We start from the raw sequence: 12,120 nt of genomic DNA, 5'->3' as shown, positions 1-12,120 counted from the left end.
TGGGGCAAGGCAGGTGGGAGGAGGCCTTGCGTGGTGGAGTCTCTCCCCTCATCAGTTCATGCAGAAGTCACTGAGGCATCGCTCCTGCCAGCTGCAAGTTGCGCCCACGACTCAGTGCCACAAAGCAGCATGCTCAGCATGCAAGCGCCTTCATACTGGACCCCCCATTCTCCCAGACCCCTTTGGAGAAGCCAGCCATTCCCATAGCTGCCTCGCCAACATGCTTGTCCAGCTCAGCATCAATGGAGACTTTTCTGTTATAGGAGAACCCAGTGACTCGGAACCAGAGGAGACTCAGTCTGCACCGGATCCTTTGCCTCAGGCATCATCTGAACCACGTCTGGGGCCTCATCCTGAAGAGTCCCAGTCTGCACAGGTTCCCCTGCAACAAGCACCAGCTGGGCCGAGTCAGGGGCCTGAGCCTGCCCTGGCTCCAGATGCGGGGATGTTAACGGAAAAATCCGAGGGCTCCCTTGGACAAAAACAAAGACACCAACCAGGATAACTTGGAGCAAATCAGCAGCCTGTAGGCTTGGCCTTTATTGAACTCTTGCAACAGGGTGTTCCCCTCACTCGCAGGAGAGAGGAAAGACCCAGAACAATGGTGTGCAAGACCTTATAAAAACTTTTGAAATTCCCCTCCTCTAGGTCAAGCCCACCCCCAGAAACATCATGCATACATCACAGAAAGGAGGGGTTGAGGGAGGAGTTGTGGTGGTAACCTGAGTGTCCTGTCACCTGGCTGGTTCCCCCTTTCCCCCTCCCCATGAATACTTTCCAGGTGACAGAGGGGAGTTTGCAGTTTCCTGCCCCCAGAGGGAAGAGCTGATTATTGTCCTTTGTTCCAGTCCATGCCGAATCCACTCCCATATGCAAGTTCTTTGTGATCTTGATTGTCTTCTGTCTGGGATCATCAGGGTTGGCATAGCAACTGGGCAGGGCTCCTGTGGATGTGCTGGGATGCTGAAGGGATTATGGCTGCCCTGTATCAAACCTTCCCCATTTTGTAGTCCTTCTTTCATGGAGTAAATAAAAGTGGATCAGTGCAAATCCGGTGTATAGTTGGTTTTCTATGAATTTATAGCAGAAGCGTAGCGTATGTAGTGTGTGAGTGTGTGTGAAGTTTGTACAAACTGAATGATTGGGGGGGGTTTCCTGCTACAGGGATGGCCTCGTTGCCTCCAGCTGGGCCATCACTTACAGCTGCTCCACTACCAGTTGGGTCAGGGGAGGCTGAGGTGGCCCCTGGGTCTAGGAACCCACCGACATCTCCCAAGCTGCAGAGACTGAGGTCTGAGAGAAGGAGAAACCTGAGTACTCGCAGGAGGAGTGCTCACCTTCAGGCAAGACAGGGAGGTGAGTCGCCGGGGGATCAGGACCAGCCGTTACCCCGACAGAGATAAAAGGCTGCTGGACCCTGCCCCACGTTGCGGGAGCAACATTGCTGTTTGCCAGAACCTGCCTGTGATCCTGTACCTGTCCTTGTCTGGTTTCCTGCCTTGGCCCTGTTGGACTGACTCCTAGCAGAACCTTCGGATTCTGGACCGGTCCTGGACCGTGTTTCATGGGTTACTGCCGGGTCCAGCACACCCAGTTTAACAGAATCTTCCACCACCTCAAGCACGTGGCCCCCAGTGCTGATGCCTGGAGTGCTGGCGATGTCCTGGCCCAGGATGCTGGTCCTTGTCAGGCTGGTGATTAGGCTGAACTCCCCGCAGTCTTGGGTAAAGCGGTTGACGGGTCTCTGCAGTGCTTCCTCGGAGTGCGCTGTCACAGCCACATCATCTGCAAACAGCTCTCACTTAAGGATCAGGCCCACTTTTGTCTCGGTGTGGAAATGCGCCAGGTTGAGCAGAACCCCATCGCAGACCCCCATCGCCAGACATCGACTTCAGTCTCCCAGGAAGGCAGAGGAGAGCAGCAGGGAGAAGAATATGCCAAAGAGGGTTGGGGCAAGAAGACCACAGCCCTGCTTAATAATAATAATAATAATAATAATAATAATAATAATAATAATAATAAATAATTGTACCCTGTCCATCTGGATGGGTTTCCAACAGAATATTAAAAGCACAATAAAATATCAAACATTAAAAACCTCCTGATACAGGGCTGTCTTCAGATGTCTTCTGAAAGTCAGATAGTTGTTTGTTTCTTTGACATCTGATGGGAGGGCGTTCCACAGAGCTGGTGCCACCACCGAGAGGGCCCTCTGCCTGGTTCCCTGTAACCTCACTTCTCGCAGGGAGGGAACCGCCAGAAGGCCCTCGGAGCGGGACCTCAGTGTCCAGGTTGAACGATGGGGGTAGAGATGCTCCTTCAGGTCAACTGGGCTTTTGAGGCCGTTTGGGGCTTTCAAGGTCAGCACCAACACTTTGAATTGTGCTCAGAAATGTACTGGGAGCCAATGTAGGTCTTTCAGGACCAATCTCGGCGGCCGCTCCCAGTCCCCAGTCTGGCTGCAGCATTCTGTGTCGTTTTTACTTTTATTAAACGTACATTACATTGGATATTTCTAGACTTAAGATAGTTTTTACAGTATACATAATTAAATTATCAAACATCTAGAATAAATGCGTATTATATAAAAGAAATAAAGAGAAAAAAGAAAACAAAAAATACACAACAATAAAACCAAAAAATTTACAAGACTAAAAAAACCTATCAAAGAAAAAACATTATTTAGTTAATTCAAACCAGTACCAGCGTATAAAGCTGCCACATTCTGCATTAGTTGTAGTTTCTGGGTCACCTTCAAAGGTAGCCCCACAGGGAGCGCATTGCAGTAGTCCAAGCGGGAGATAAACAGAGCATGCACCACTCTGGTGAGACGGTCCGCAGGCAGGGAGGGTCTCATCCTGCATACCTGATGGAGCTGGTAAACAGCTGCCCTGGACCCAGAATTGACCTGTGCCTCCATGGGCAGCTGTGAGTCCAAAATGACTCCCCGGCTGCGCACCTGGTCCTTCCGGGGCACAGTTGCCCCATTCAGGACCAGGGAGTCCCCCCCACCCGCCCATCCCCTGTCCCCCCAAAAACAGTACTTCTGTCTTGTCAGGATTCAACCTCAATCTGTTAGCCGCCACCCATCCTCCAACCGCTTCATACCACTCTTTGTGGGGTGTCTGAGGATGAGCCATCACATGGGACTGTGCCACGCATATTCTTGTGGAAGGTCACCATTTCGTGAAGCTGAGGTGGACATCTTATCTGGTGGAGCCGCGTGAAAGACCTTTTTGGCTGAGGAGGTCAAAGGGGCGTCTCTGCTCTCAGCGTTCCTCCAGCATCTGGCGCACTGAGAACATCATGTCAGCCATGGCTCAATGTTGTGCTCACAACATTGTGACTCGGGATAAACCCTGTGGGTGAGTGACCACAATCCACTGAGCGCTACACGGACCAAGGCTTTCCCCCCAGTAGCAGAGGGAGCCCATGGTAGCTCTTGCTCTCCTGGTGGTCACCTTTGTCACAATGCTGGAGTCACACATGTCTTGTGGCACGGATCCTCGTTCCCAACACTGAGAGAAGAGGCTGTGGCAGAGTCAGGAGGGAGGAACGGAATCTGGCTCTCAGCACTTCTGGGGGATTCCATCCTGCCCTGGGCCTTTTCCACATGCCTGAGAGTTGAGGGCATTCTTTAGTTGGTCAAGGGAGGGAGGGCCTGTTAGAATTCCAAGACAGGCAGAGTCTGGATTCTGCCAATTTCCTGTGGGTACACTTCTTGAGAGTGCTCTGCCCATCACTTCATTGGCTTGCTGCAGTCTGCGACCATCTCTCCAGACAAAGTTTTCCGTGGTGCATTTTCCCTGACTGTTGCCCAAAGGCTTTCTTCATGCCTTCGTACATTTTGCAAGCGTTGCCGCCGCTGTCATCAGTGAGCTGGATGTTCTGACACAGCTTTAGCCAGTAGCCATTGGCACTGTGCTGGGCCCAGGGGTAACCCGTGAAACGTGGTCCAGGACCAGTCCAGAATCCGAAGGTGCTGCTGGGAGTAAGTCCAACAGGGCCAAGGCAGGAAACCAGGCAAGGACAGGCACAGGCAGGATCTGGCATACAGCAATGTTGCTCCCGCAACCTGGGACAGGGTCTGACAGCCTTTTATCTTTGTCAGGGTAGCGGCCGGTCCTGATCCCCCAGTGACTCACCTCCCTGTCTTGCCTGAAGGCGAGCACTCCTCCTGCGAGTACTCAGGTCCCTCCTTCTCTCAGACCTCAGTCTCTGCAGCTCAGGAGACGTCGGTGGGTTACTAGACCCAGGGGCCGCCTCAGCCTCCCCTGACCTAAGCGGTAGTGGAGCAGCTGTAAGTGATGGCCCAGCCAGAGGCAGCGAGGTCATCCCCGCATCTGGAGCCAGGGCAGGCTCAGGCCCCTGACTCGGCTCAGCTGGTGTTTGTTGCAGGGGAACCTGTGCAGACTGGGACTCTTCAGGATCAGGCCCCAGACTTGGTTCAGATGATGCCTGAGGCAAAGGATCCGGTGCAGACTGAGACCCCTCTGGTTCTGGTTCCGAGTCCCAGGCCATCACAGGCACATTGTTTGGCAATCCGCTGGACATCACGCCTTACCTTGTCTCCTCTCTCTACAAATTGCACCTCGGGGTTCACTCCTGAAGACTTTCTCACAAATGGAGGTTTACGATTAGAGTTTTCCTTCTCCTGGATGGGCTGCTTTCCCAGGTTGACGAGCCCCCCGTTTCTCTCCATGGCATGGGCATGGACCCACTTTGGGTTAGCTGTGATTTCTGAATTGCCGGGAGTTGGACCACGTGCCCCTGGGGGTCCCACTACAATGCCATGCTTCTAGGACTGCTGGGCTGGAGCAGAGTGTGTGTCATCGTTCAAGTCCTTATTTTCATTTGCTGGTTCACGAGGAGGCCAGACACGTCATGCTGTTTTTCCTTCCTGGGCTGCCATTGTGATCACTGCTTGGGGTTTCTCTGTTTTTGTTTTTTTATATGGAATTTTAATATTTTATAGAATCATGGAAGGGACGCCCAAGGATCATCTAGTTCAGTCCCGCGCAATGCGGGAAGAATGGTCTATGTTGTGAACTACCCTGTGATCTCTGGAGGAAGGGTGCTATACATAATAATGGTGATGATAATAATTCTCTTTTATAGTGTTCTTCTGTGTATGTTGCTTGGAGACGGTTTTAGGTGACAAGAAACTAATAGACTTAATAGATAAAAACATGAGGAGACCCTGCTGGCTCATCTAACCCAGCAGCCTCTTCTCACAACCAGTTGCCCCCAATGGGAAACCTGCAAGCAAGACCCGAGTGCGGATTCCAGAAACTGGAATTCATGGAGGCAAAGCAGAACTCCCTTGGCTAGGAGCCAACAACAGCCCTTTCCTTCATGCATTTGAAATAAGCAAACAGTACCTTCCGGGGGAGAGGATATGGACCTGGAGCCTTCCCCACATTTCCCCCACATATGAGTCTTCCTCACATTTTTCGAATTACCGGGGGGGGGGGGGATTGGCGTTCCCGCCTGAAAAAGGCTTTCCATGGAGGCGCAGATTGCCACTGTGATCCAAGCGACGGTCACCTCCAGACTGGATTATTGTAACTCGCTCTACGTGGGGCTGCCCTTGAGACTGACCCAGAAACTCCAGGGGGTGCAGAATGCCACGGCGAGACTCCTTACGGGGTCTTCGCTGCGAGATCACATTCACCCGGTGCTATACTTAGCTGCACTGGTACGAGGGTCCCAGGCCGTGAAGGGCATTAAAGGTCAAAACTAGCACCTTAAATCAGACCCTGTACTCCACCGGGAGCCAGTGCAGCTGGAAAAGCACTGGGTGAATGTGCTCCCATAGCAAAGGGATTAACAGAGGATTGGAGAAATTCATGGAGGAGGAAGAGAGGCACTCGATGGCTCCTGGCCAGGATGCTGTGCTCTGCATCCCCAGTCAGAGGCAGCGATGCTTCTGAAGACCAGCATCCCCTCCAACATTTCTCCAATGAAAATAGGGACGTCCTAAGGAAAAGCAGGACGTTCCAGGATTAAAAGAGAAACTGCGATGGCTTCTGTACACCTGGGACTGTCCCTGGAATATGGGGGCACCTGGAGGGTCTGCATCTGCTGGAAGCGGCAGGAGGGGAGCGTTGCTCTTGCGCTTAGAGCCCGCTTGCTGGTTTCCCAATGAGGGCATCTGTTCAGCCACAATGAGGACAGGATCCTGGGTTGGGCAGGCACCCTTTGGCCCGACCCAGCAAAGGGAGCTCTTTCCTCCTGGGCAGCCCCGAGGAATGCAAAGAAGCTGCAGTCCAGCCTTGGTGTGAGGGCTGTGTGCCTCCGTCCGTCTGTCTGTCGCCAGCTGTGGGAGGTTTCCCTGCCTGTCTCCTGCTGCCCTCTGGATGAGTCACTCTGGCTCTGCTACCCAAACCTCCTATTAGGGCCTGGGGGTAATTAGCACCCAGCTGATCTGGCAGCTGGTGCCAATTAACTGCAGGATGTGTGTGCAGGCACTTGGAGGGGGTGCTGCTCTGGGCCTGAAGAAGATGCCAGCGGTGGGGTGGGGGCTGGGTCTGCAGCCCTCGGCTGACCCCCAGTTAGCTGATCTCCCGGAAGGCACAGGGCTGCTGCTCAAAACTGGGCTTCTCTGGGGAGGCCTGTTGAGTGAGCGCATCTCCTTACTGGGCAGAGTAATCCCATGCAGCAATTAGGTGGGGGGGGGGATAAATGCCAAGACTCCTCCTGCAGAGCAGGCTCTGCGTGGGTCCAGGAGTGGGGGGGGAGGGGAAGCACACGCAGATGCCCAGAATGGTGTGAAAAGGACAACCATGCCCTGAGCATCTCTGGGCAGCCCATCTGGGATTGGGGCAACACGCCCAGCCGAAGGGAGCAGGGAACTCTGGACCCATACAGACAAGGGGCTGTATCCTGCAATGTGCACTCTCAAGGTTGGAAGATTCAGGATAGGGGTGGGCAAACTAAGGTCTACGGGCCTTCTAAATCCGGACCGTCATGTTTTTACATGAGTAGAATGTGCCCTTTTATTTAAAATGCACCTCTGGGTTATTTGGGGGACATAGGAATTCTCTCATTTCCCCCAAAAATATAGTCCGCCCCCCATAAGTTCTGTTTTTTTTTAAATAAATATTTTATTCGTTTTTACATACAAAACAACAAAGCAAAACAAAAACAACGAACAATACACCAAAAACATACAGAATTACACAAACATAACATACTACAGACAACAGAAATAAAAACAGTCTTATCTTCATATTCATCTTGCATTAACTTGTTTCTCTGACTTCCCCGAGTCTCCCTTCCCTGTATTCCAGTTCATACAATTTAACAACAAATCCCTTCCCTCTGTCATGTTTAACCTCCTTTCTTGATTTGAATGTCTTAATATAGCTTATTCAATACTTAGAACTTAAGATGTTGGGTCTTCTAATCTTTAAAGTTTTACTCCAATAACCTTATACATTCAATCTGATGTTATTTTAACATTCATTAATCTTGTAGTGTTTCTGTAAATAGTCTTTAAATTTCTTCCAATCTTCCTCCACCGTCTCTTCTCCCTGGTCTCTGATTCTGCTGGTCATTTCTGCAGATTCCATATAGTCCATGACTTTCATCTGCCATTCCTCCAGCGTGGGTAATTCTTGTGTCTTCCAATACTTTGCAATAAGTATTCTTGCTGCTGTTGTGGCGTACATAAAAAATATCCTGTCTTTCATACGTACCTCTTGATTGACCATGCCCAGGAGAAAGGCCTCCGGTTTCTTCGGGAATGTGTATTTAAACACTTTCTTCAGTTCATTATAGATCATCTCCCAAAAGGTCGTAATCCTTGGGCATGTCCACCAGAGGTGAAAAAAGGTACCTTCAGTTTCTTTACATTTCCAACATTTGTTATCGGGCATATGATAAATTTTTGCTAGTTTGACTGGTGTTATGTACCATCTGTATATCATTTTCATAATATTTTCTCTTAGGGCATTACATGCCATAAACTTTAACCCAGTGGTCCATAACCGTTCCCAGTCGGCTAGCATTATGTTGTGACCCACATCTTGTGCCCGCCCCCCATAAGTTCTGAGGGACAGTGGACCGCCCCCCTGCTGAAAAAGTTTGCTGATCCCTGATTCAGGAAATGGAATCATAGAGTTGGAAGGGACCCCAAGTTCTACACTTGGATAGGAAGAGCCAGCTGCAGAAATATAGGATGGGGGACACCTGGCTTGACGGCAGGACATGGGGAAAAGGATCAGGGATCTTAGTATAGACCACAAGCTGAACAGGAGTCAACCGTGTGATGCAGCAGCAAAAATATGCCTTATGAGGATCGGCTAAGGGAGCTGGGCATGTTTAGCCTGGAGAAGAGGAGGTTAAGGGGTGATATGATAGCCATGTTCAAATATATAAAAGGATGTCACATAGAGGAGGGAGAAAGGTTGTTTTCTGCTGCTCCAGAGAAGCGGACACGGAGCAATGGATACAAACTACAAGAAAGAAGATTCCACCTAAACATTAGGAAGAACTTCCTGACAGGAAGAGCTGTTCGACAGTGGAATTTGCTGCCAAGGAGTGTGGTGGAGTCTCCTTCTTTGGAGGTCTTTAAGCAGAGGCTTGACAACCATATGTCAGGAGTGCTCTGATGGTGTTTCCTGCTTGGCAGGGGGTTGGACTCGATGGCCCTTGTGGTCTCTTCCAACTCTAGGATTCTATGAAAAAGCTGATGCTATTCTAGGCTGCATCGACAGAAGCCTAGTGTCCAGATCAAGGGAGGTCATGGTCCATTTCTCTTCTGCCTTGGTCAGACAAACACCTGGAATATTGTGTTCAATTCTGGGCACCACGATTGAAGGAGGATGTTGACAAGCTGGAAGGTGTGCAGAGGAGGGCAAGCAGGATGATCAAGGGTCTGGAAACCAAGCCTGATGAGGAGCGGTTGAAGGAGCTGAGGGTATTTAGCCTGGAAAAGAAGAGACTGAGAGGAGATATGAGAGCCATCTCCCCATATGGAGGAGGGAGCGTGCTTGTTTTCTCTTGTTCTGGAGGGCAGGATCTGAACCCATGGATTCAAGTTACAAGGAAGGAGATTCCGACTAAACATCAGGAAGAACTTCCTGAAGCTGTTTGATGGTGCAGTGTACCATCTGGGAAGATTTTGGACCCTCCTTCTCTGGGTTCTTTTAAACAGAGGTTAAATGGTCACCTGCCAATGATTCTTTAGCTGTGATTCCTGCATTGCAGGAGGTGGGACTAGATGACCCTGGGGGGTCCCTTCCAGCGTTACAGTTCTGCGATGTAACCAGGGCTATTTTTCTGGGGAAAGAGGTGCCGGAACTCACCACAAAGGCCTCCCTTGTTCTCTTATAATGGCAATGGCGCCCACCTGAGGGGTCAGAACTGAGTTCTGCTGAGTTCTAGCTGGGAAAAAAGCCCTGGATGTAACTAAAGATAAGGAAGCAATGAGTGATAAAAAAAACATATTTAGAGAGTTAAGAGAGAAGATGGACTGGATTTTCAATTAATGATCCTCTTTGTTTTAAATTTTGTTGGTTGTTGTTTTTTTAAAACCTATGAATCTGCCATTCCTGTCTTGCTGTGCTGGCCTGGTTTATGCTGCTCTGTTAGTTTATAATATTTTAGATACTGGTGTTTGCTACTTAAAATTTGTTTTATATTTGTTGTTAGTATTTTAGATATTGATGTTTCCTATTCAAAAAATGCTTTACACTTGTTGTGAGAAGCCTTGAGAAAACTGTGTTTAGAAAGGCAGAAGTCTCTGAAATAAATGAAATGGGCTCCACGTCTCTGGGTTGGGCTGAGGGCAGAAACTGACCCATTCTAGGCTCCCTTCTTTGGCAAGGAGCTCTCTCCGGCTCTGGCTCTCTCCATCTTACTCTGAGATTTTTGGGAAGCATCCTTCCCCCTGGGCCTGCACCCCAGTGGGAGCCAGCCCCTAGGTACGCCCCTGGCCTTGGAGGAGGTGTGGGTCACCCCCCAACTGCGGCCGCTGCCACCTCCCCTGTTGGAGGCATCAAACTGGGCAGGCGGAAGGAAGGAAGGGCTTCTCAGCGCAGAGTTCAAGTGAGGGGCTTCCCAAGGATGCTTTGGCCAAGCTGGGGGGGTGGAGAAGGCCATCTTGGAGGCACAGGAGCCATCTCCTAGGGGGCGAGATCCCTTCACACCCCCCCCCAATAAAATATCTGAGGGGGCAGAGCCCCCCAAAGTTGATGGGGGTTGCCATTAAAATGGTGTGCCACATCTTGTGATTGGTTATGCAGGGCGCCCCCACCATATTTTATTCAGGTTGGCGCCCCTGCCCGGGGGAGGGGGCCGGCGAAGGCTAGGAGCCACGTTGTCTCGGCTCCCCTTCGGAAGCCCCGCCGCGAGGGGAGAGCTGCTTCCCGAGAGGCCCCCGTGGGAAAAGGCTGCTGGACTGGGGCTGATCCATCCGGCGGGCTCATCTTCCGAGGCTGCCCCCCGGGGCTCCTCGCCCCGACGGCCTGCCCGTCGCCAGCCGCGCTCCTGCTGCTGTTGGGCTCCTCCTGCCCCGGGGTCCCCGCCCGGCCCCCTCCGAGGGTCCCCGCAAGGCGGGCGAGGGCCACGCGCGGCTCCCCCCGACGGCGCGGCCGCGCGCCTTACATAAGCGCTGGCCGGGCTTGCGCAGGCGGCTCCTTCCCTGGCCGCCGCCGGCCCCGCATCCCTGCATCCCTCCTCCCCCGGCCGCCCTCCTCCTTCCGGCCTTCCTCCTTCCCTCCTTCCTTCCTTCCCTCCGTCCGGGGGCGGTGCCAGCCCGGCGCTGACGCGGGAGGAGGAGCGGGGGCGGCTGCGTGACGCGGGGCCGCCGCCGCCGCCGCTGCTTCTGCCGCTGCTGCTTGTGCTGCTGGCGGGGCCGCCGGCCGGAGAGGAGGAGGAGGAGGAGGACCAGCCGCCGCCGAGCAGCGCCGGGAGCCGCCATGCAGCGCCGGGAGCCCGCAGCCCCGGACGCCGCCGCCGCCCCGCGCCGCTGAGCCGCCCCGCCGCCGCCGCCTCGCCTCGCCCGCCGCCCCGTCGAGCCTCGTCCGCCGCCGCCGCCGCCCCCTCGCCGTTCTTGTCCTCCTCCTCCTCCTCCTCGCCGTCTTCGTCGTCCTCCTGCTCCCGCGCCGGCCATGAACTTCCAGGGCGGGCCGGGCGGGCAGGGCGGCGGGCCGGGCTCGCAGCAGAGCCTGGCGGCGCCGGGGGGCCCGTCGGGCCCGTCGGGCGCGGGCGGCGCGCCCTCGCCGCAGTTCGGCCTCTCCAACTCCGCGGCCATCCGCGCCGAGATCGGGCGCTTCGAGTCGGTGCACCCCAACATCTACGCCATCTACGACCTGGTCGAGCGCGTCGACGACTTGGCGCTGCAGAGCCAGATCCGCGAGCACGTCATCTCCATCGAGGGTGAGACCCCCGGCGGGGGGGGGGGCAGGGCCGGGGGCGGGCAGGGGGCTCCTGCGGCGGCGGCGGAGGGGCGGCGGCCTCGGCGGGGGAGGGTGGTCGAGGGGTGGGGCGGGGGCTCTCCGGCGCCGCGCGGCCTCGGGGATGCTCTGGGAAGGATGCGGCCGAAGGGGCTGTGCGGCGCCTGCCTTGCCGGAGGAGCCGCCTCCGCCTCCTCCGCCTGGGGGGGGGGGGGCTGTTATGTGTGCATCTCTCTCTCCTGCAGCAGAAAATGGAGCTCCCGATGGGGGGGGGGGGAGGTTTTATTGGCTCTGCAGAGAGGCTGTGATTAATCCCTTGCCAAATGTCACTCCTTTCTTTCCTCCTTTCCTTCCTTCCTTCCTTCCTTCCGTTCTCTCTTCTTGCATCCCCCCCCCCCACCTCACCACGTGCTTTGGCACTTGGCAGAGTTTGCTGGCACTTTGCAAGGGACCCTGGTTTTGGGTGCGGGGAGGGGGAGGAAGGAGACCCTCCTCGGCTTCCTCGCTCAAAGCCAGCCTCTCCTGCGCCAGGTTCCCTGGGTGGCACCGTGCCCCCCCCTCCACACCCCATGCCTGTGGCTGTCCTTGGCTGTGCCCTTCCTGGCCAGAGAGGGACCCCCCCCCACTGGCAAATGTTGATGCTGCCAGAAGCACCCAAAAGGGATGGAGGGTTGTGGGCCTGTGGTGGGTCTGGAGAACCTCCAAGGTTGGGCACTGG

General features: G+C 54.0%; 2 protein-coding genes across 2 annotated transcripts in view; one reads left to right on the top strand and one right to left on the bottom strand.

Annotated features, from left to right (window-relative positions):
* The window catches only part of LOC310660898 (uncharacterized protein), a 561,482-nt gene that overhangs the window by 228,037 nt on the left and 321,325 nt on the right, over positions 1 to 12,120 (bottom strand). The gene's annotated exons all lie outside the window — the stretch shown is intronic.
* AGAP3 (ArfGAP with GTPase domain, ankyrin repeat and PH domain 3) overlaps positions 11,103 to 12,120 on the top strand; it is a 100,006-nt gene continuing 98,988 nt past the window's right edge. Inside the window, exon 1 of the mRNA XM_083406146.1 lies at positions 11,103 to 11,385. Coding sequence (XP_083262272.1) covers positions 11,118 to 11,385 — 268 coding nt within the window. The 5' untranslated portion in view covers positions 11,103 to 11,117. The remainder of the gene's footprint in view (positions 11,386 to 12,120) is intronic.

The sequence above is a fragment of the Podarcis tiliguerta genome (assembly GCF_965153285.1).
Source record: "Podarcis tiliguerta genome assembly, chromosome: 12".
Taxonomy (NCBI): domain Eukaryota; kingdom Metazoa; phylum Chordata; class Lepidosauria; order Squamata; family Lacertidae; genus Podarcis; species Podarcis tiliguerta.
Note: the sequence above shows the minus strand (reverse complement) of the source record. Positions and strands in the feature narration are given on the sequence as shown.